The sequence below is a fragment of the Ambystoma mexicanum genome, chromosome 9 (assembly GCF_040938575.1).
Source record: "Ambystoma mexicanum isolate Mex_15411 chromosome 9, UKY_AmexF1_1, whole genome shotgun sequence".
NCBI classification, from domain to species: domain Eukaryota; kingdom Metazoa; phylum Chordata; class Amphibia; order Caudata; family Ambystomatidae; genus Ambystoma; species Ambystoma mexicanum.
Window position 1 is genome coordinate 957408803 of NC_090931.1, and position 23467 is coordinate 957432269.

General features: G+C 50.4%; 1 protein-coding gene across 1 annotated transcript in view; it reads left to right on the top strand.

The window, feature by feature from the left end:
• The first annotated feature begins 7780 nt into the window (after positions 1 to 7780).
• Positions 7781 to 23467, top strand: part of KLHL41 (kelch like family member 41) — a 94012-nt gene continuing 78325 nt past the window's right edge. The window contains exon 1 of the mRNA XM_069616161.1: positions 7781 to 8963. Within this exon, the coding sequence (XP_069472262.1) occupies positions 7866 to 8963 (1098 nt within the window). The 5' untranslated portion in view covers positions 7781 to 7865. The remainder of the gene's footprint in view (positions 8964 to 23467) is intronic.

Consider the following 23467-nt stretch of genomic DNA (forward strand, 5'->3'; position numbering starts at 1 on the left):
GGTGGGGAGAGCACAGGGACTGGGCTAGGAGTGAGATGAGGGAAGACAGAGACTGTGATGGGAGCCGGTGTGGGAGCCCATGGACTATACTGGGAGTAGAGTGCGCTGACGGTGCACAATAGTTCATAGCCATTTGGGCTTACTGTCCAGTTGGCATTTTTGGGGGGCCCGGCCTGCCCACATTTTGCTCGGGGGGGCCAGGTCTAAAATATTTGAAGACCTCTGCCTTAAACGGCATATATAGGACTATCAGATATAAAGAACATGATGAAATCCAGAGATTTGACTGAAGACAAACCCACAACATGTCATCACGAACAAGGAGAAACCTCCATTTAACTGAGAAGAGTAGACTGGAAAAGGAGAACACACCGAGGAGAGGCAAAGCAGAGAGAAAGTGTAAGCAGGGGAATCCTCCTGACAGCGTGACAGCTGAGAGAGGTGGAGTCAAGTAGAGCCACGTCTTTCAGAAATGGTCTGAACATGAGACCGAAATGCTGGAGGCCCAGCATTCACACGCACTGGAGAGCCGAGGAGACGGGAATCCAAGTCTCAGTGGTGGCGTGACCACGACAGCTTCATGGTGAAGTCAAGTGCGCCCATCCAACGATGCCGAAACAACCACGCTGAGGAAACAGTGAGGCATCGGGTTACCCGCAGTCATACCTGGTTGCAGAGAAGGCAAAAACAAACCCTGGGACGCCGGTGGAGTTCAAGAGAGAGCAAACTTGAGCCAAAGAGGAGAACCTGAGTGAGTGCCGGTCCCGAGGATGTTGCCCTACCCAACCAGATCATTAAGAAATGGGGACAAATACTCAGTGAAGAGGGTAAACTATCATACACCCAAAGAAGTAAAAGTGGTGCAGATCAGAGAGAGAAAGATTCTAATGAAAGAAGAAGAAAGATGTTTAAGTCTGAAACCAAACCGATTTAGAATAAAGCACAAATAACCTGGGTAGAGGGGACACGTATCTATTAATGAAAGAACTAAAGAGTGGGACAAACCAGAGTGAGAGTGAGGGCTATATGGAGTGAAGTCAAGTGAAGCCTTTAGTGAAAAGAAACGCAAAATAACTCAGCTCAAGAGGGGTGGAACCTTAAGGAAGGCATATCCCACCTAAGAAAATATATGTCACAGAAGTCCAAAAGGCATAGCAGCCTGGATCAGAGGATAACACAGAGGGCAAAAGGGGATCAATGGAACAATGTCCAGAGAAAAGAGAGCAACCCAAAAAACCTACTGAAGGAGTTACAAGAACTGCTACAGAAGATGGGGAGACTATTTAAAAATACCTTACCAAGAGAGCTTTGAAGTGGAGAAGAAACTCTTTGAGAAAAGACAGTCAGCGGAAGGGAGTCATTCTCCTGACTTTTTTTAGTTGGTTGGAATGGTGGCATGGTCAGAAAGAACTCGTTTTTGGACAGCAGACTATTTTTATCTGGAGACTTTCTGACAAGTGACGAGCACCTGATTTATTTATATAGGCAGGGAACACCATCATAGCAATAGGCATTATTATAATAATTTAATAAATAATCCGTTGAAATGTCAACACTGTGTCCGCATCCTTATGGTGTCTAGTCAAATGGTCGACAGACAAATGGTCGACACAATTTGGTCGACAGGACAAAAGATCGAATTTTTTTTTATTTATATATATATTTTTTAGGTTTTCGTTTAGGGAAAAAAAGGGTTTTTTAGCAAAAAAAGGGGGTTGGGGGGGACCCCCCCCAAAAAAAGTGAAAAAACCAAAAATAAATTAGATCATTTGACCTGTCGACCTTTTGGTGTCGACCATTTGTCCTGTCGACCATTTAGATTCGACCAATTGACCTACAACCCATCCTTATACTGATCTGCCACAAGCCCATTCTAATAAAAGAAAAGAGAGGTGTATGAAGGACACTCATCGCAAAGATAAACATGTGGGGGCGGGAGGGAAGCCAGGCGCTAAAGACAGGCATGAAACCAGGCCCATCAATAGACTTATCGCAGGTATGTCCAGGGCCCCCGCTCTAAACCATCTAAGCCCAGGGACGGCCAGAAATAACCGAAGACCCAGCCAACGGCCAGAAGACCCAGCCAGCGGCCAGGGAAGAAAGCAACTCTAGGCCAACTCCAACATGAGGATCCTGGAGGAGGAACCAAGCAGGCAACGGCTGAGCCTTCCCTGCAGCAAAAAAGGATAAGAACTGCAACTCTATTCCTAGAGCTAGAAAGCAGCCAAGATCCTATCCAAGAATACACCACCAGCTACTGCCCAGCAGAAGTCAAAGCATGGAAACTGCCCAATCATTGGGAAAAGTGGTAAGGAACCAAAGGGCTTCAACAAAGCCAGACTGGGTCCTGGGGTGACCAATGAACACCAGGGCGAGCACCAGGGCAAGCACACATCTCACACTAATATGGCAATGAGGCAGGAGCTCCAAGGACTCTGAACCCCAACCAGGAAACACTGAACAAGGGAAGAGTAGTCCTCTAGCTAAGGAGGCCGCGCAGAAGACCTCCTACCCAGAGGCTGCGGCCTCAAAACAGTTAGCAAGCAATCCTGCCCTCCAGCCTGCAGCCTTTAGAGTCACCTCCCAGGTGGGCTAAGAAGTAGATACCAAAAGTCAGAAAGAACCAGGTGCAAGGTGCCCAGATATGGGCTCGCATCCAAGCACTCCAGTATGATATCCAGCAGACTCTCTGGTCTAGCCCACTTTCGCCAACCTTCACATTTGCCAAATGCATTTTTGCAGAATTTATTTGCACTTTTTGGGGGGGAAATGCATATGGTAAGTGGGGGTAAGGTTTATATATAGAGGTGGGAGGTGTGGATAGTAAGTGGGGTTGGGGAGGGTCTCCCTACGCATTTTACTGCAAAGAAAAGTGCAACAATCGGTCAAAACAAATTCGGCAAAAGTGTAGGTTGGTGAAGAATTTGCAGCAAACGTCCATAGAACAGATTCTCTTTGCTACCTTAGTACTAAAGGGATTTAAGGTTCAGAAAAAAGGGAAGCATAAGCTAATTCGTAACCAGCACCCCAAATCCACCATGCTACGCTGGTCAAACCACCTGAAAGTGTGAGGCAATTACCCCTGCCCCCAGCATGGGATCTGCCTCATGATCACAACTAGCAGAACAGTTCTAGGACTGGAAGGGAGAACCCACTCAACTATGCTCCAAAGATGGAACACAGCCACAATGCAAAGAACAGGCCGCAAGCCTTCAGTAGGGAGAATATACGAAACCAAGAGGGACAGCAGTCGCCCCTTTTTTCTCACCATGGAGGGGAACTCAGAGCATACTCCTCTCTCACTCCAACCCAAGGACCAGGGCCAGAGATCTGCCCTAAAACAGGGACCTCGCCCAGTACCATGCCAGGTAAGAACAACTCACCAGCTGGCAGGGCTGAGGCCAGAAGTCTAATCCAAACAAGAAAGGGGGAAACTCATAACATTGAATCCCGTCATCTCCAAACCAGAGATGGAGAGGAGAACATCCCCTCCCAAGACTGTGGTCAGCAACTGGAGATGGGCAGGAGGCGGAACCCAGAGAGCATCCAAGCCAACAGCAACTGCCTTGCTGCAACTGACAATAATGCCTTGGAGACAGACTTTCTAGGGTGGCCACGGTCAACAAAGAAACAAGGCAGTGCCAGTTCGCGACAAAAATCACTGAGGCGCCAAACCTGTCCAGGAAGGTGGGAGTACAGCCCCTGCCTCAGTCTGTGCACATCTCAGCATGCTCAAACAACAGACACAAGGTCCCAGGGATTATTAGAGGGGCTATTGCGCTCGCCCAAACCAGAATTGTTGCCCTGACTCTTTGCATATGCATCTTTTAACAACAAGCACCTGCACCTAGTGTGTTTCGAGTGCCCAGAGCCACACTTCTCGCAATAGTGCCATGACCTAGTCTCCAAGCCCTGTGATGACTGAGGAGCAAGATACTGGAGCCAATAAGAGGGGACCGTCATGCCATTCTCCCTGGTGCTGTGCCACCTGTCAAAATGCTCAGAGACCACTTGTCTCCATACCTTCTGCCTTGTAATGGAGATACTGCCAGATAGCAGCTGGAGTACTAAAGTCCCCCTCACTTTCAGAGGGACTCTAATGACATTCCAGAAATCCTCATTTGATAATCAGGTACAAATCGCTGTACACTTACACATTTCTGAAGTGTGTGTTGTTTTTTTGTTTTTACAAAGAAGTAGGATAGGTACGATGCCCACTCACAAGATTCAGCCCGGGGTGGGTATTGAACTCCCTGCAAGAGGCCTCATTGTTTGCAAACTTGAGAATGGGGAAACCCCAGACCACCAACAGAATAGCAGCCACGTACATGAGATATACAGAATAATGGCATGACAACAGTCCATTTCTCTCCTCCTCACTGTGACCTTGAGGCTCCTAGGAGGGGCGTCTGAGATCCATACACCCTCATGCAGTTCTCCAGCCTCCAATGACTTGCGTCACTCAATCCCAGTGTCCTGCCACTTGGGGGCTCAGGGAGAGGCATCTGCAGCCACCCACAAGCCAGCATCCCCTTCAGCTCACCCCAACAGAGAGTCCCAAGGTGCCACATACTGACCAGCCCTGGGGCTGCCCTCCTGAAGTCCAAGCCCAGCGGGGACTGAGGAGGAACCCACAAACAGCGTCCTTACACCCACAAAGTCTAGCAGCGGGGTCCTACTTTCAGGAAAAAACAAGAGACCAGCCCAGCTGGCCTCTCTCAGGATTATTATCCTGAAGGACAGAAAAGAAGCAGGAGGGTTATGGGACTGGGCAGGTGCAGTGGTTGAAGTGGGCAGGAGTGGTGCTCCTCTGTTTTTTTTAATCGTGTTTTACTGTTCCTATACATTTATTTGAAATAATTTTAATTCAATTATTTTAAACGTTCCGGAATGGTTTCGTTTTAAAATAAAAGTGTAGGAAGCAGTTGAAACGTGCACTTCACTGAATGTCCACTTAAAAAGCAGGCGCATGTGTTTGGGGGTTTGTATTGTGTGTGAGAGGGGGGATGGTGATGGGGTTCGTGGGGAGCGGGGCAGGCCAGCAGGGAACATAGTTCCACTACTTATTTTCATACACTTTGACCACTGGTCAGGTGCTTTGTACCCCAGGGTATGAGGGGGAGGGGCCAGAGAATAAAAAGAAGAATTTTGGGGAAGGGTTCTGTCTCAAGTGGGGCTGGCCTTAGTAGAGTAAGTCCTGGGACGAGGATGAGAGGACGTGGAGGTAATGCAGTTAATAATAGGTGCTTGGGTATTTTAAAGAATAATTATTCAGCAACAATCAGCGCTGGCGATTGGGGCAGCTCTCGTCAGACCTGAGATCCTGCACCAGAGTCAGTCGCCCCAAACCCATGATGTGCACTGGGGGGCAGGGGGAGGGAAAAAAAATAATTAAGCACCCGTGAGCAAACTGGGGTCACCAGAGGAAGTTACAGTCCTCAGCCACGACCTGGTCCTCAGCCACGATTCGGTTTATTTATTTATTTATTTATGCAATGTTTGTCGGATACATGTGCCCAGATTATTTATTTATTTATTTATTTATACAATAAATAAATAAAAATACTGGTATCCGATACACATTGCATGAATAAATACCCCTATTAACATTGAAACTATCCCACACGATGCAGAACGGCACCACCCAACTGCTTTCACAGGGGAGCTGCAGGAGCTTTGCCGGGTGTGGTTCAAGTAAAATAAAACATTGCTAATGGGGAACAGAAATCACCCTGTTTGAATAGAACCAAAGGGGGAGTGTTTTTTACAAAATGGGATGCAATTTCAGCATTAAAAAAAATATGTACTCAGCAACACTGGTCAAAACTATTATCCTCATAGGGAAGTAACTCACCACCAGTGCCATGTAAGTGGTTTAAAGAGGAATTGATATATAGTTTGGAAAAGAAGCAGCATGAAAGTAAAAACGCCGTTTTAAACTATTATATTGGACATTTCCTTTGATCAGAGGTCAATTGCCAGCTCTGCCCCCATCAACCCTGCCCCCTCGGGCACTGCCTCCCCCCACCCCCCAACTCCGCCCCCACCGTGGGCCTTGTGGGATCCCCACCAATTTCTTACCATTTCCGCCACTGGCAACAATCGTTAAAATTACTAGCCACAGAGTGAATTAACTCATCAAACTGGCCCAAATTGGCCAAATAAGTGGGCCACTTTGACCAAAAAAACTGGCCCATGTCAGCATTTTGTGCTTTTGCTTCGGCCATGGGCTTATTGCCCTATGGGCCAGTCCGAGCCTGGCATCGGCGTATAGTTTAATTCTATGGGTCCAGAATGAGGTCACGGTAAGTATATGCCGCCCGAGGTTGCAGGCCAAAGCTATATATAGACTCATGGTGACCCGGCGAGGCTTCCGTAGATGTATACTGTATGCCATAAAGCTGCTAGCACCATTTCATTCACCAAACCCATTTAGGCTTTAATCATGAAGAAAGTGCTCGTGACATATGTAAGAGACAGTCAATTGGAAGATAACCTACTCTAAGCATATATGTTGCAGTGTTGACATTAGAGCCTTTTTGTCCGGCGCAGTCACTAACACTGTGTCATGGTTCTGTCGGTAGAGATGAAGTATATAAGAGGGAAATAGCAAGAAACTGTGCCATGGCATTTGACAATGGCTGGACCAATGGGGTGTAGAGGCAATATCCAGGGGGTCATGAATTCACCGACAGGTGGAAATATTCCCAGAATCTGAATTCATGCTCACCCGCCCCACCCCCGCAGATTGCCAGTCATTGGTCCAGTCCCTGTCGCAGTCTCTTGCTGGAATCCAAGCCTCCTGGATGGGAACATTCCCAGTCTCTAGATATTTATGTAGAGAATAAGTACCTAATGCTTCTACAATGCCCTTTCTGTTTTCACAGGGAGGTGGTTTGTATGCTCTTGTGTGTACTGTGGCAATTGACAATTTACATAGCGCTTCATGTTGGATTTCTTGGGCATTTAAGCGCTCGACCAGTGATCTAACCCATGGTGCACTGCACTGTCATATATTTCCAAGGTGAGCGCGTTGCCCCTGAGAAATCAGACCCTGTCTACGGCAGCGAATCCTTACCACCAGACCACCAGGGAGCAGCGTGCGTATTGCCAATATGCCCATGTGCTGCAACTAGATGAAAGGCCGCCGGGTGCAGGGGCAGCAGCCATGATAAGAATACTACACTTGCAGTGGAGGGATTACAAATGTAAGCATACGAAGAATGACTGTAAACAACGGCATCAAATCAGGCTAAATAACAAAAAGAGGCCGAAACACTGACAAATCATGTTAAAAAAGCTTCCAGAAACAAAGAAGACATTTTTATGTGCACATTTCAGTTTCGGAAAAGAGTAGGATTAAATGTTTAAATTGACGAAGTGGCTAAATATTCATTCGTGGCTGAAATGTATGTTGTAAACTTTTTTTTTGTGAATGTTGCAAAGCTCGAAATGCATCCTGTGTATTTTAGAGGGTATGTATTGTTTGTTTTGCGAATCTTCTGCAGACTAGAGTGCTTTTTAAAACTTTTCTACACGTTTCAGTGAAAATAGTGTAAAAGAAATGTAGGCTAAGCGTTATTTAAGGGCTGGGGATGAGATTGTGAGGTGGGCCTCGTGCTTATTTCCATAGCGACCATAAGCTACAGTTGTTTCTTTCCGTCTGTGACAGCTGCTGTCGCCTTTCCAAATATACCGGCCTGAATTCCAGACTGCAAGGGCCTGCACCTATATTTAGCTGGCGGGATTGCGTTACAGGGTCTTCACGCTGGGCAGAGCAGGCTTCTCTGCCTTTTTGCAGCCAGACCCCTGAGCGGAGAACATCCTGGGCCAGCTCCTTCCCCAGCACCCGTCCGGTTCACAAAATGGATCCCCGCAAGGACCTCTCAGAAGAACTGAGGCTCTATCAGTCCACCCTTCTCCAAGACGGTTTAAAAGAGCTCCTGGACGAGACCAAGTTCGTTGACTGCCACTTAAAAGCGGGCACCAAAAGCTTGCCTTGCCACAGGCTCATCTTGGCTGCATGCAGCCCATACTTCCGTGAGTACTTTTTATCAGAAGAAAATGAGAAGAAGAAGGAGGTGGTTTTGGAGAATGTTGATCCGGCTGTCATGGAGGTGATCCTCCGATACCTCTACTCGGCCGATATCGCCCTCGACGACTCGAACGTACAAGATATCTTTGCACTGGCTAGCCGTTTCCAAATCCCCTCCGTCTTCACTGTGTGCGTTACATACCTCCAGAGAAGACTTGCCCCCAATAACTGTCTGGCTATCTTTAGGTTGGGCCTCCTTCTCGATTGCCCGAGGCTGGCGGTGACGGCCCGAGATTACGTGTCCGACCGCTTTGAGCAAATCTGCAAAGAAGATGATTTCATGCAACTTGCCCCCCATGAACTCATCTCGGTCATCTCCACCGACTCCCTGAACGTAGAGAAGGAGGAAGTGGTGTTTGAAGCTGTCATGAAATGGGCCCGGACAGACAAAGAGAACAAGGTGAAAAGTCTAGGCGAAGTCTTTGACTGCATCCGCTTCCGCTTAATGCCGGAGAAGTATTTCCAAGAACATGTGGAAAAGGATGATATCCTTAAAGGCAACCCTGAGATCGTCAAGAAAATGAAGGTTATCAAAGATGCTTTTGCTGGAAAACTGCCGGAAGTCACCAAAAGCAAAGAGGCGGATGCGGTCAACGGAGACGTGGGCGATGAGGATTTGCTCCCTGGGTACCTGAATGACATTCCAAGGCACGGCATGTTTGTCAAGGACCTTGTCCTCCTGATCAGTGACACTGCAGCTGTGGCCTATGACCCCCTCGAAAATGAGTGCTTCCTGGTGGCTCTGGCCGAGCAGATCCCTAGAAATCATTCCAGCATCGTCACCAACACGAACCAAGTCTATGTGGTTGGAGGCGTGTACGTAGACGACGAGAACAAAGATCAACCCATCATGTCCTACTTCTACCAGGTACAGCCAGCACTTTCCTTTAAACATTGACATTCTGCAACTCAGATAGGTTTCTAAAGCAGTAGTAAATAGCAACGTGTGCAGCAAAGGAAGCACACACCTCTTTCCCTTCCTTGCTACCCCCCTCCCCCAGCCCCTCTCTGCTGCTGTAACCGGTGGCCTGATCCTCATGAATCACAGGCTCTCAGGCCCTTCCTCCCAGTTATTACCAGCACCCCCCACCCTCCCCGTTTCCATTGTCCTGCTGGCCCCTGCATGGTGGCTCCACAAAGCACCCCTGAGAGCCGCTTGCACTACCACTTAGCCTGAGGTGCTCCTCCTGGCTCCCCTAAGCACTTCCCTCTTGGGCTCTCCTCCAGCAAAAAGCAACAACAATATATACAGTCGTGGTCCTACTTGGCATTGTGGTATTCAGCTGTGCATGGGCATTGATGAGAAGTGTGGGGGAGGGGGTGGAAAGGGGGAGCTATTTCAAGCCAAAGTGTGCAGTAAAGGGAGCAATACAGGGCATGTTTTGCAGCACAGGAAGCAATAATAGAAGGCATACTGGGCAACAAAGGAAACAGTAATGCATGTCAAGGTGTGCATTAAAGGACGCAATAATGCATCCAAGATGTGCAGTAAAGGAAGCAGTTATGCAAGTGAAGCAGTGAAGCATGCCAAAGTATCCAGTAAAGGAAGCAACAATGCATGACAAGGTGTTCAGTAAAGGAAGTGGTGATGCATGAGGATGTGTGCAGTAAAGGAAGCAGTGATGCAAGTGAAGCAGTGATGCATGTCAACGTGTGCAGTAAAGGAAGCAGTGATGCAAGGGAAGCAGTGATGCATTTCAAGGTGTGCAGTAAAGGACACAATAATGCATGAGAAGGTGTGCAGGAAGGGAATCAGTAGTACAGCATAGGCTATGACGTATACAGGAAGCAATATGGTATAGTATGGTGGGCAGTAAAGGAAGTGGCATTGCAGTCCCAAAGTGAGCAGTAAGGGGAGTAATAATACAGGGTACGGTATGCAGCATAAGAGGCAGTGATAAATGGCAACATTTGCAGTTAAGGACAATATAATGCATGACAAGATGTGTGTTCAAGAAAAAGAATACTAAATGCAAACTGTGCAGTAAAGGGAACAGTAATATAGGGCAAGCAATGCAGGCACGGGGGTAATAATAAAGGATAAGATGAGAGGTAAAGGCAAGCAATCATAAAAGGTCGCGCGTGACGTGCAGTAATAAAAGCATTAGCACATGGTAAATTGCACAGCAAAGGATTTCGCAGCATGGCTTAGGCGCACAGCAAGCGGCGCGGAGGGCAACCTTCCACCCCACCACTGTGCTGAGGAGAAGCTTTAGGGTAAAAAAGTAAGACTCATGTATTTCCAGAAACAATATGTGCATTCTTTCCTACTCTGTAGGCGGGGCCCGCTGGGAGCACTTCGGCTGACTTCTCACCGCTCTAGTGTGTGATATCCAGAAAGAAAATCCTAGTTACTTTGCTAGATCATGAGCGAGAACCCTTTTATAGCACCTCGAAGAGTGTGTGGACCTCAAGGCTTGCGTTGGGATGTGGTGCTGGCGTTGCCCGTGTAGGAGTTCTCCTCCTCGGAAGTGCGAGGCATGCGGCTGTGTCGGGGCGCATTTATAAAGGCAACCTTAGCTTTTATCATGCACCCTTAGAGCTGAGAGGTGTCTCGTGAGGAGGAAGAAGTTATCCAGGTGACTGGCTGCACTCCCGGCTGCAGTGATGCCGTTCCACCCGCACCCTAGTGTGGCTGTTGAGTATGGTTTGGTACCTAAGGGGAGCCAGGCCTTGAAACCACCTGAAAGTCTTGGGTCTCAGAGTCAGAGTGAGATTACACAACAGTGTGGTAGGTGAGAGTGGTCTCTTGGCTCTGAGTGCTTAGTGTGGAAAGCGGCAGTGGTCTCTTGGCTCAGAGTGTTTAGTGTAAGAGGCCTTCCACAGCACATGTGTGCCACAGATTACATACACATCAGTGTGGTAGGTGAGAGTGATCTCTTGGCTCAAGGTGCTTAGTGTGGTAAGCAGGAGTGGTCTCTTGGCTCAGGGTGCTTAGTGTGGTAAGCAGGAGTGGTCTCTTGGCTCAGGGTGCTTAGTGTGGTAAGCGGGAGTGGTCTCTTGGCTCAGGGTGCTTAGTGTGGTAAGCGGGAGTGGTCTCTTTGCTCAGGGAGCTTAGTGTGGTAAGCTGGAGTGGCCTCTTGGCTCAGGGTGCTTAGTGTGGTAAGCGGGAGTGGTCTCTTGGCTCAGGGTGCTTAGTGTGGGAAGTGGTCTCTTGGCTCAGGGTGCTTAGTGTGGTAAGCGGGAGTGGTCTCTTAGCTCATGGAGCTTAGTGTGGTAAGCGGGAGTGGTCTCTTGGCTCAGGGTGCTTAGTGTGGTAAGCGGGAGTGGTCTCTTGGCTCAGGGAGCTTAGTGTGGTAAGCGTGAGTGGTCTCTTGGCTCAGGGTGCTTAGTGTGGTTAAGCGGGAGTGGTCTCTTGGCTCAGGGTGCTTAGTGTGGTTAAGCAGGAGTGGTCTCTCGGCACTGAGTGCTTAGGGTATGATGCCTTCCACAGCACATGAGTGTCACAGATTACACATCGGTGTGGTAAGCAGTTTGGGGTATCACACATGGTGTCAGAGTGAGATTCCACATCACTGTGGCAGGTGAGAGTGGTCTCTTGCCTCAGGGTGCTTAGAGGGTGTCAGTGCATGTGATCAGTGGTTAGCGGGAGCCCTGTGGCAAAGTGTCAGTTTGGGTCTGGCTGGATCCAGCGCAAGGACTCCGAGTCCAGAGCGAGAATCCGATGGGCACTGTTAACCTCGGAGTGAATATAGAAGCCACAGAATGTTCAGCCATTTTAAACATGTTCTTCACCCCCACAGCCACTACCCCGCCTTCTCTGTCTCCTACACGTGTACCTCCAGCGCCTGTAGACTCTGGCCTCTTTGGCTGCATGTCAGTGGAGATCCGGGCAGAGTCCTCTAGGCAGCACAGTGGGTTCGGCCAGTGCCCCGTTTGTAGTTTCCACTTCCCACGTTTCATGCCTTTCCGACTGAGCTGCCCTGCAACCACGGCATGAGGATGGGGAGTGGAAGGAAGTGTCCTTGTGATTATTTAAAGCGATGCATCTGTCACTTGCCCCTCCCCAGACACTCCTCCTACCCGAGAAGGTGGCTGCCTTCAGCAATCTCGTCATGGCGATGCCGGGATATATTTCTAGACTGACCTCATGCTTTCGTTATTCCTTTTGGTCTGCAACCAATGGAGCGCGCCCTTGTTCTAGAAAGAAGGCCCTTCTCCAAGGCACAGACATGTTTTAGCCCCACAGCCTCGTCCAAGAATCAATACATTGGGCCTCATTATGACTCTCGCGGTAGCATTGGACTGAATGGGAATGGGGCGGACGGAAGCAGGTGCTTTCGTCAAAGTGTGCGGCCGGGTGCCGTTCCTCCCAGCAGGTCAGACCTGGTGGGAGGAATGGCACCCGGCCGCAGTACTCGGAGTATGCCAGTCCGGTAACAACGGTGCAGGTAGCTTACAGGCACCTTTGTTCCAGACCGACACACTTGTAATGAGCCCCATTGTATGGTAAAAATGTAATTTTCCAACATGAACAGTACAGGAAGTTAATCCATCTATGGGCCTCATTACGACCCTGGCGGACAGCCGTGCCTGTAATACAGGAACGGCTGCCGCCAGAGTCGTTTTTTTTTCGGCGGACCCGGTAATTGCCCATTCCAGGGCACCGAAAAAAGTTCTTCCCCATTCCCATTGAGCCCTTTGTGGGTCAATGGGAATGAGGAAGCCGCATGCTGTGCTCACGGGTGCCGCTCTGCCCACCAGGTCCGACCTGGCGGGCAAAAAGGCACCCGCGAGCACAACTCGTAGTCTGCTGGTCCGGGAACTACGCTACTGGCAAGCTTACCGGTACCGTAGTTCCTGGACTGGCAAACTTGTAATGAGGCCCAATGACAGGTGACGCTTTAATGTTCATTTTAAATTGCTGTATCATTCTCTTATGAATTATTTTACTTGTTCAATAGCAGTAATTTAGCAAAACAGAAATTCTAAACTTTGGGCAGGCCCATCCCCATACTGCAAACTCAATGTGCTTTGGAGTTGCCAGTAATCCCCCAGCCGCAGCCACTTCACTTTAAATGCATCCAAGCATTGGCAAAGACAACAGTGTTAGCCTGTATGTAGGCATAGAACAATCATTTGCCTGTCGCTGCCATAATGGTGCCAATATGTCATAAGATACAACAGCTGGAACACAGTGTGCTTATCTAGCCATATAAGTATCTGGCATATGCGTGCCTAACACCTAAACACAAACCGAGACTGTTGACTTTGTCAATGTTTGCTTGGGCAGGACCTGCAAGGAACAGATATGAATCGAGTGGCTGAGCGCACACTTTTTTAAGGCATCTTTATTACACCTTTAGTGCATTTGCAGCTGCAATTAGGCCATTAACTCTCAGAAGACTACTTAAAAATAACACTGCAAGGGTCAGGGTTTGATGCTACTGCTTGATAGGGCTAGCTCAAAGACATCGCAGGGGGATGAGCTTTGGGCGGGGAGAAGCAGCTGGTGAGTGGGAATTGCCGTAGGGATCAACATGGCCTGGGGTAGTCAATGGGTTGGTAAATACCTAACCACCACCCTCAAGCTGTGAGTCCCTACTCACATGTCATCTCCCTCCTGGCTTTACTCCAGTACTCACCTGTGCCTAATAAGCCCTGCCTACTAACCAAAACTAAAAATGGACTGAAGTAAAACTGCAGTCAAAGCAAAGCTCTGGGGTCAGTTTCCTCTCTGGTCATCGGGCCTCTGTTATTTAGCTGTTCTGGTGAGTCACACTCCTCTGATCCTCAGGTCCATCCCTTCCCTGGTGAGATACTGGCAAAAACAAACGGAAGCAAAACCCATCCATGTTCTGTGTGCTGCTGCTGTTTAAAGTGCACTTCGAAAGCCTTAAATTCTCACACTTTATTTTTTATATAGTGCAACGAACCCTCAGGAATGTGAGCATTGCTTATTACCCACGGTATGTGGTGCTCATTTATCGACCTTGGAAGGATGAAAGGCTGAGTTGGGCCCTGCCGGGATTCAAACCTCCGTGGGCAGGCTCTCCACGGATGTCAGAGCGAGCACTCTACTCGCTGTGCTATCTGACCGGCATGGTGGGTCCATGTAATCAAGTTCAGCACTGACTGGAGAAAGAGATAGGAACAAATGCTGCTTCAAAAGCACTTTACCAACTGCCCGAACTGACAATACACTGTGGCACACAACCTGTCCCCTGAAAAAACACTGGTTACACAATGGAACATCTATCCTCTGGGGGGCACGTGTCTGCACTCAATTCCCCTCACCCTCAAACTAACCCACCACAGATACATCAACACAACTCCCCACACTCTTTAAGCCCCACTCTGACAGAACCACAGGCAATCACACAAACAAGTATCTCAACACCCTGGAGTGCACATGAACTACTGTTGCAGGCAGGTCTCAAAATATCTAAACCTTACACCGCACCGAGGCCCGTCTTCAGATCTGCACACATCAACACTGTGGCAAAGCCCTCTTGCCCTGCTGCTGCATTAATCCCCTACCCCAATGCGTGAAGATCCTGAAGCTCCCAGAAAATTAGACAATGCCAGAAGGAGTGCTAGGAAAGATGCAATCACGTAGCATAACAGGACATAGCGAAGGGGTTCACTCATTCCCCCGTGGGGCAGTAGGCATGGGCCAAGCAACTTCTGCGACAGGCAGCAACAGGGGAGAAAACCAAGGGTGGCTCCGATCAGTGCACCAAACCCTCTGGGGCAGTGGACCGACTGGCTGCCAAGACCATACATTTCTATCCCTAATCAATTGCTTTAGCACTGAGGCAGGGCCAGTGCACCAATAATGCAAATCTAAGCGGCGACTTTGGGGGGCCACTAACAGGGAACCACGGGGGGTACGTTACTCTGTTCCTACCCATTCAAACTGTCCCATTGCAGGAGTGTCTGTCTTTCAGTGTGAATCACTAATGAGGACTCCAATGTGTGCAGTTAAGACCGAGTGAGATTCAGTGTTTGGACCATGTTCACGCATGTTGGCTAAAGAGGGAAGCGATGTTTTTAACCTACACTGCTAATTTGACCACATTTGACCACATACTTTCCCAGCTTTACTTTTACTCACAGTAAATCATCTGTCCTATCCGTGGAGGCCCTCCTTTCTCTCTGAAGGGGGTTGGGCGGATTAAGCATTAGCGCCCCCCCCCCCCCAACCCCAACCCTCTGTGAGGGGTAACATTGGGCATTTGGACCCTGGAAGACCGATTTGACAGTGCCGCATAAAGGGAGGTCCATTAGGTGAGCTTAGGCAGATAATATCGACATTGTCGGCTGCCGGGGCGAGGGGTTAGGTGGGGGCAATAAGGCGTTTAGCAGCCTCTACACTGTCGCTGGCACCCCACAAATAATATGTCTGTGGGCAAGAGGAAACACCCTTGGCGTGGGTGTTATCATAGTAACGCAGCACCTAGTTGACAGGGGGCAGGAGGATGGATGGCGTAAAGGAGGCTGGCGAGGAGCACAGGAGAGGGGGTGCGCAGGCAGCACAGTGGATATAAGAAAAGGCGCCAAAGCCACAGAGAGACCTGTGAGGCACCAGAAGGAGTGTGAGGGCGAGGCAGGTTGGAGAGGCGTCCAAGTGAAAAGGCGAGTCTCAGCCAAATGGGGACGCGGCGTGTATATGGGGAGCTGGCACGCGGGAGGTGGCATTCTGGGCACTATCAGAGAATAGTGCTGGGAACTCAGCCATCCTGATTGGCTGGGCAGCGCTCAACCTTAGGAAAAGGGTCTTAATAGGGCCATATTATGTTTAAATGAATGGGCTAAAATCAAGCAAAAACTTTGCAAATATTTCTGCCACAATCACACCCACATTTTGACAGAGAGCGCTAAATCTTCATACAGCTTGAAGGAGGGCACTGGTTTCCCTCTGAACCACTTTTTTATTCTTAAATTATGTTACACAAATATTTAAGTTTTGGGTTTCTAGGCACACAATAATACCGCCTTATAATGTTCACTTACGAAATACCCACGTTGCATAGTAAACCCACATGACAACATGTAAATCCTTAAAGCGACATGTTAAGCCAAAAGAATATCATTGTAGCTTTATGTTCCACAACCTGAATAGTAAACTATAAGTCCCAGAATGCAAGATAATGCACGCCTGAAGAATAGGGTTAACCCCACCTTACTTTCAGTGCTTTCAGACATGCAAAACAAGAAACGGTGGCATAAAATTAGTTGGACGTGGAGATTCTTTCTCACAGACCTCCAGCTCGTCGTTATGCCTGATGCTGAGAGCATTTGACTAGTTATGTTATGTTAAAGGTACTTATATAGCGCACCGTCACCAACAGAATTGGTCCCCAGGCGCTCTGGCGGATCTGTAAACAGGAAGGGTGGGTAGGGTTAGTCGGGAGGGGGGGAGCAGGAGAGTGGGAGAAGTGATGTGCTGTTGGCAGCTTTAGCTCGGTATACACCGAGTACTGGGCTTTGGTGCTAGTATCGGGTCGGGCGAGACCTTGAGTGCTGTAGGTGATGTTTATGTGTTGTTGATGCGGTGTGGTAAAGTGCGTGCGGATTGCTGGGAGAGAGATGGCTGTGTGGCTTTGTGTGGTTTAAGTATGCAGAAGATTGAGGGTTGGGTTAGTGGGGTCTGGATCCTGATTCAGGTACTCCTGATTCCGTTAGAGTTGTATACCTGGGGGTTGGGTTGATGCAGGTTCCTCGTGGGCCGACTCGCTTTGTTGGTGCTGCGCTGGCCCAACTGTATCATTGTGAGTATTGTTTGGGTTGGTAGGTGCATCTGAACCCTTTCTACGGTTGTGGGGACTGGGTAGGTAATATCTATTGTCTTGTTATCTAGTGTGACACTGGTCAGTTGAGGTTTTGAATGGTTCAGGGTCAGAGTGGTGTTGATGTGGTGTTCTAGTGCTTCCGTTTTAGTGTCATAGTGACTAGTGACATAAAATTAAACTTTATTTTTGTACATGTCAAAGTAAAGTAGACACCATGGATATAAACACATCTTAAATGGGTGCTTTGTGCTGCTTAACTATCACAGACGTTCTAAGTAACTGGTGCTTTGAGGTCTGTCCGTTGGAAATGGTCCATCAGGCGTGTGGAGGGCTCTGCTGCTGAAAAAGGAAATGTGTTTGCCAGGTCGTTAAGGTGCTCCGGCTGCAGACCCCCAGACCGCAGGGTGACTTGGGAATGGGCAGTGCTCAGTTGCCCGCCCCCGGCTGGTTCTATATTTGGCCCAGGAGACAGAAAATGCAGGTGGCTATTTAAAAAGAGAATGAACAAGCAGTATTATGTGCCAATGATTTATACTGCACTTCCACCTCCGGTTAATCACATTAAAAATGCTGCCCTTTTATCACAAAGCAGGGTGTCTGCTGACCCCCCCCGTGGACGGCAGCGGCAGCCCTGTTGGGTGCTGCTCCGGTCCACTGGGCAGCCCCATGTTATGGTCGGGTGGCAGCCGACCAGGCGCACATGGGCAGCGCTCACGCTGCAGGTACAAGGGGTGGGGAGTTCATCCCACTGGCTCCGGGGACACCGGAGCTCCACACATGGGCCGGATGGCAACCGGCTTACCGCGGCCCCGGCTCTGGGGGCACCCAAGCCGGGGTCGTCATCCTGGCCCGACTCATAGGGCCAGGGCGACACACAGGGACAACTTTGCCCGGCAGGGGCACCGTCCGGACGGCGTTGCCCGGCAGGGGCACCGTCCTGGAGCTGGGCTCCTTCCTTGGGCCCAGCACACGTGGTGGGGCACCCGCATGGTGCCCCCAAACACACACACACGCGGAGTCAGTTGGGTCTCGACTGACGAGCCGGAAGCGGCTCGTTTACTTCATTAACTTGGTCACGTGGTTCCCCACGTGACCACTGCAGCACACTTGGGCGATACCATGCCTCCCAACAGGGGAGACATGTAACACTCCTCCTTTTTCATAACAATGAAACAAACAAAAATAACAACGCCCCACCATAACCACCACTACTACCACTACAACCACTCTACTAATACACCCTTTATTAACCTGGGTGAGTGGTTTTACTATTACTGAATGCCGCCCTTGTTGACCCCCCTGGCACCATTTAAAGCATGGCCACAATATGCAGGATCACAGCTTCACATCGCCACTTGAATGGGCCATTTTAAGCAAGTCCAGGGTCTGCAGGGTCCCAGTCTTCATGGAGATGGCTATTGAGTCCATATTAAGTAATTGAAGGTCTGCAGGAGACCAGTCCGACATCATACGTGGGCAGCCACCCATAACAGTTCAGTTCACCACTCAAGGGCCGGCAAAGCCGCACCTGGGGGGGCCCAGGGGCCACATCGGCCAAGTCCACTGTCTGGAGGGCGCTTGTGATGGGCTACTGGCACCCTGGCAGCAGGCCCCTTATGTCCCACTTCTTCTCTCTCATGGGCAGATGTCAAAGTCCAAAAGGGCCGGCAAAGCCGCACCTGGGGAGGCCCAGGGGCCACATCGGCCGAGTACACAGTCTGAGGTGCTGCTGTGATGGCACCATGGCAGCAGGCGACTCCTTATGCTTCCCCTCTTGGGGCAGGTTTTTACTGTTGTAGCCGGCAGCCCGCAGACCTCCCATCGGGCCCTCCTTTTCAGGGGGCCACTGTCCTTCTCCTTGCGCTCCTCGCATGGCTGTCATCATCCGACATTGTGCCCCCCTTGCCTTCCCTTCCGTTGTGGGGGCGCCCTCTGGCTACGAGCCCTACAGCAGCCCTCACGACTGTTGCTCCATCCAGCTGCTGCAGGCCCAGATGGTAATGGGCCACCCATATTCTCCTTTTCCATTATGGGCTCGGTGATCATAGGCCCCGCCCCTTTTCTTTGTTCGAACAGGGCCTCCGCAGGAATCCGTGGGCCCATTTTACTTTTTTTCTCTTTTGGCTCCGGTCGGAGCATTTTCCATGTTTTTTTTCTCCATTTTCACCGCTGCGGGCCCGGGTCGTTCAGGCCCCGCCCCCGCACCCCCTCCTCTGCAGTGGGAAACCCGCCACGGGCCTCCATTGCCTCCGTTGTTTCCTTGCAGCGAACCTCGCTGCTCTTTCCCAGGGGGGGGGCGGCGGCTCACCTCCTTACTCCTGCCGCAGCCGCCACATCTCTCCCGCCCGCTCCTCGGAGCGATCTCCTCAATGTTCTGGCGGGCCCAGTTGGTATGCGGCCCGCCTCATATCTCTTCATGCGGCGCCCATCGCCACAGCCGACCGGTGGGGGGGGGGCTGCTCCGTGCTCCACTGTGGCGGATGCCACTCCATTTCTTCTTGGGGGGCCGCACCCCTCTCCCTCGCGGGTGACCACCCGCATTCTCCCTGCTGCAGCGGGGGCCGCTCACGCGTCCCTCCACCTCCTCGGACGGATGGGGGGGCGGGCAGCCGCCCCAGCGGTCGATGCCGCAGATCCTCCCTCGCACGGGGGGGGCGGCAGCCACTCCTCCTCCCGGGGCCACATTTCCCTTTTTGCGGCGCAGCTGCCGACTTGTTCCGTCTCCCGCGGGGGGGCGGGCGGGTAGTTCGCCATCCTTCCTCCATAGCGGGCCCAGTTGGAGATGGGCCCGCCCCACCATTTTCCTCCGGCGATGTCCGCCACTCCTCCACGGACAGAGGGGGGCAGGGGATCGCCTCCTCCCTGCAGCCGCTCCCTCCACGCGGCTGATGCCGCGGGCTTCACCCGACACCCTCAGGGGACGGGCAGGCAGTACGCCATCCTCCTTTTTCACAGGCCCAGTTGGTGTTGGGCCCGCCACGACATGTCTCCTGCGTGGGCCCCGTTGGAGATGGGCCCGCACCAAAACTTCTTGGGGGCACGCGGAGCCCCTCGCCTCGTCGCCATTGTTGGGGGCTGCTCCGGTCCACCGGGCAGCCCCATGTTATGGTCGGGTGGCAGCCGACCAGGCGCACATGGGCAGCGCTCACGCTGCAGGTACAAGGGGTGGGGAGTTCATCCCACCGGCTCCGGGGACACCAGAGCTCCACACATGGGCCGGATGGCAACCGGCTTACCGCGGCCCCGGCTCTGGGGGCACCCAGGCCGGGGTCGTCATCCTGGCCTGACTCATAGGGCCAGGGCGACACACAGGGACGGCGTTGCCAGGCAGGGGCACCGTCCAGACGGCGTTGCCCGGCAGGGGCACCGTCCTGGAGCTGGGCTTCTTCCTTGGGCCCAGCACACGTGGTGGGGCACCCGCATGGTGCCCCCAAACACACACACACGCGGAGTCAGTTGGGTCTCGACTGACGAGCCGGAAGCGGCTCGTTTACTTTATTAACTTGGTCACGTGGTTCCCCACGTGACCACTGCAGCACACTTGGGCGATACCATGCCTCCCAACAGGGGAGACATGTAACAGGCCCCCAACTCTGCCAGGTCAGTCTTTGCAGCTGTTGCGTGGCATGTGGTGTGAGAGGAAAGCCGTGGCACCTGGCGGCAGAGAGCGCAGGCGCGTCCTCTTGTCAGCAGGATGTCGTGCCTGCAGCTGAGCCGGCGTCAATGCATGTCACGTGGTCCTCGGTCCCTTAGACGGAAGCGCGACTGCGCCATTCAAGGCTCGGGGCGTCTGACGCAGCCAGTACTTTTATACCCGAAGGCCTTCTTTTCCTGGCAGCTACAGTTTATTTCCTGATAAACTGAAATCGAAGGGTATGTTTGCACTAAACCATACACCAAGTTACAGTATTAAGAAAATAGTAAATCATCTTTCTTATTCCTGGAGGCCCACCTTTCTCTCGGAAGGGGGTTGGGCGGATTAATCATTAGCGCCCCCCTCTATAACGAGGGGTAAGGAACAGTGGGCATGTGCTGCCTGGAAGGCCGGTTTCAAGGTCCAGAGCAAAGGGACGAAGGCTTTTAGTACCCCCATGCTCTTGCAGGGCACCCAAAAAAGAACATTGCCTGTGAGCAAGACGAAAACGTCTCGGCGTGGGTGTTATCATAGTAACACAGCACAGAGGTGACGTGGCAGGAGGAAGAATGGCACAATGGGGGACGGCGAGGAGAGGGGGGTGCGCAGGAACCACAGTGTTGTGTTCATAAAAAAAGCACCAAAGCCGCAGGGGTTAGTGAGGCACTAGAAGGAGTGTCAGGCAGTGGTCGAAGTGTAGAAAAAGAAGCAGTGGAACTATGTTCCCTACTGGCCTTCCCCTACTCCCCACAAACCCCATCACCACGTCCCCTCCCACAGACAGTACAAGCCCCCAAACACATGCACATGCTGTTTAAGGAAACGTGCAGTGCGTTGCCGTGAAAGTGCAAGTTTAAACTTCTTCCTACACTTTTATTTTAAAACAAAACCATTCCGGAACGGTTTCTTTTTAAAATAAAAGTATAGGAACGGTAAAACTTGATTAAAAAAAGTAGAGGAACACCGCTCCCGCTCACTTCGACCACTGGTGTCAGGGTGAGAGAGGTTGGAAAGGCATCCAAGTGAGGTGAGTCTCAGCCAAGTGGGGACGCAGAGTGTAAATGGGCAGCTGGCATGCTGGAGGGTGGCATTCTGGGCACTATCAGAGAATAGTGCTGGGAACTCCACCATCCTGATTGGCTGGGCAACACACAGACTTTGGAAAAGGGTGTTAATAGGGCCATATTATGTTTGCAGATATGTCTACAACAATGCCAGTAGCACAATCACACCCACATGCTGGCAAATAACGCCAAATCTTCATATCACATGAAGGAGGGCAATGAACTTTCTCTGGACCACTTTTTTATTCTCATGTTATGTGTCAAATCACCAGTATGCTGACCTCAGAGCACCCATGCTTGCCCGGGGGTTGGCATATTGGGTCAATGTCTGGGTTTTCATGGCCAATCTCTAAAAGAAAGAGGTTTATGGGAGGAGGGAGGGCTAAGGGTTGCGAAAAGAAGAGAGTAGGAGTGAGGCATTCGGATGAAGAGTGTTTGAAAAAGTGCATTGGTCCGGTTACCTACAAGCCTCATGTAAATGTTGTAGCAGGCTAATTGTGGAATGTTTTAAGAGTGAACAGTAAGGATGGATGCAGATTATCGTAACCATTCCCAAGTAAAACTGGTGAACTGGGGGCGTGTGGTTCCCCAAATGTGCTCAAGCAGACCGTGTTGGTAAGGCTGCTCAATTCCCCCGGATGTGTCTTACCAGAAGGTCAAACGCCAGAATCCTCTAGGACTTTGCACCATGAAGACCAGGGACGTCTAGTCAAGTCAGTATGCATCAAAACTACAATTCCGGGGAGGGAAAAAGAAGGGAGAGTAGAGAGACTATTGTTTTTAAATTGTGAAGAGTGTTCTGCCATGGCGTGCTGTGTCGGTGACTATGTGACAGCTGCAACAAACCTTTTGTGGGGTTCAGCCTTACTCTACCGGGCGCAGTGCTAAAGGTGAAATGAGGGCTAATATACACTATCAATCCTAACGGGAACCGTCTATAGTTAATGACTCGGCTATACTTTTGCACGTTTGTCAGGTATGTCAAAGATACATTCAATGCATGCCCACTTGAAAGGCTGTACTTGATAATGAGCAGACCTATAAGACATTCAAAGACAAGATAACTGGCCTTAAACCATACATGCATACAGTGTGATATATGCAAAGCATTGCAACAACACCCTGTTTTAGTGTGCTGCTTCATACTAGGATTTCTTTATTGCGTGTAAGCGCTGTTAAAGGGAGAATGCAATGTCCCATTCTCAGAAGGAATTACCACTCGCAGTCAGAGCTGTCCAAATGGACTTAGTTTAGTGATCGTTTCCCTCACTGAAGGTTTTTCCTATTTGGCTCAGGGTATCTGCCTGCCTAGTGTCAGATCTATCCGGCAGGGTGGCATCTTCACGACTCCCGTTCTAGCCAAAAGAAACGTTGTGGCAAGACTTCCACCTCCGCCTCAGACACCAAGGCACAGGTCAGACCTTTAAACTTACCTCAGTCTCCTGACATATCAGCCATCATAAGGTTATTGCAGACACAGGTCCTGACAGTTTGAGACGCCCACAGCGTCCTACCACCATGGGCCCTATGCAAGACATAGACCTATACAGGAACGCTACAGAAGTTCAGGCACTGAAGGCAGAGAACGCTGCCTTGAAACAGATGGCACTCACTGGAGACATCTTGTCTCAGGAAAATCTGTCTCTTGGCACAGTGTTGGACAAGTATGATGGTTTTCCAAAGTGGTTACAGAACTTTCTTGACTCCTGTACCATTCACTTTACTTTCAAACCACTTTTTTATGCTTCTGACAGAGCTAAAGTTGGATTTGTAATATCACACCTTTCAGGAAATGCTCTGTCTTGTACTGGTCACTGGACGTGATCCATTAGTGACAATTATGTTGCCTTTCTCACTGCTTTCAGAGCTATGTCTGATCGACCCGAGATGGTGTTTTCAGCACAATAATCCTTACTTCATTGTCGTCGGGGTTCTCAAG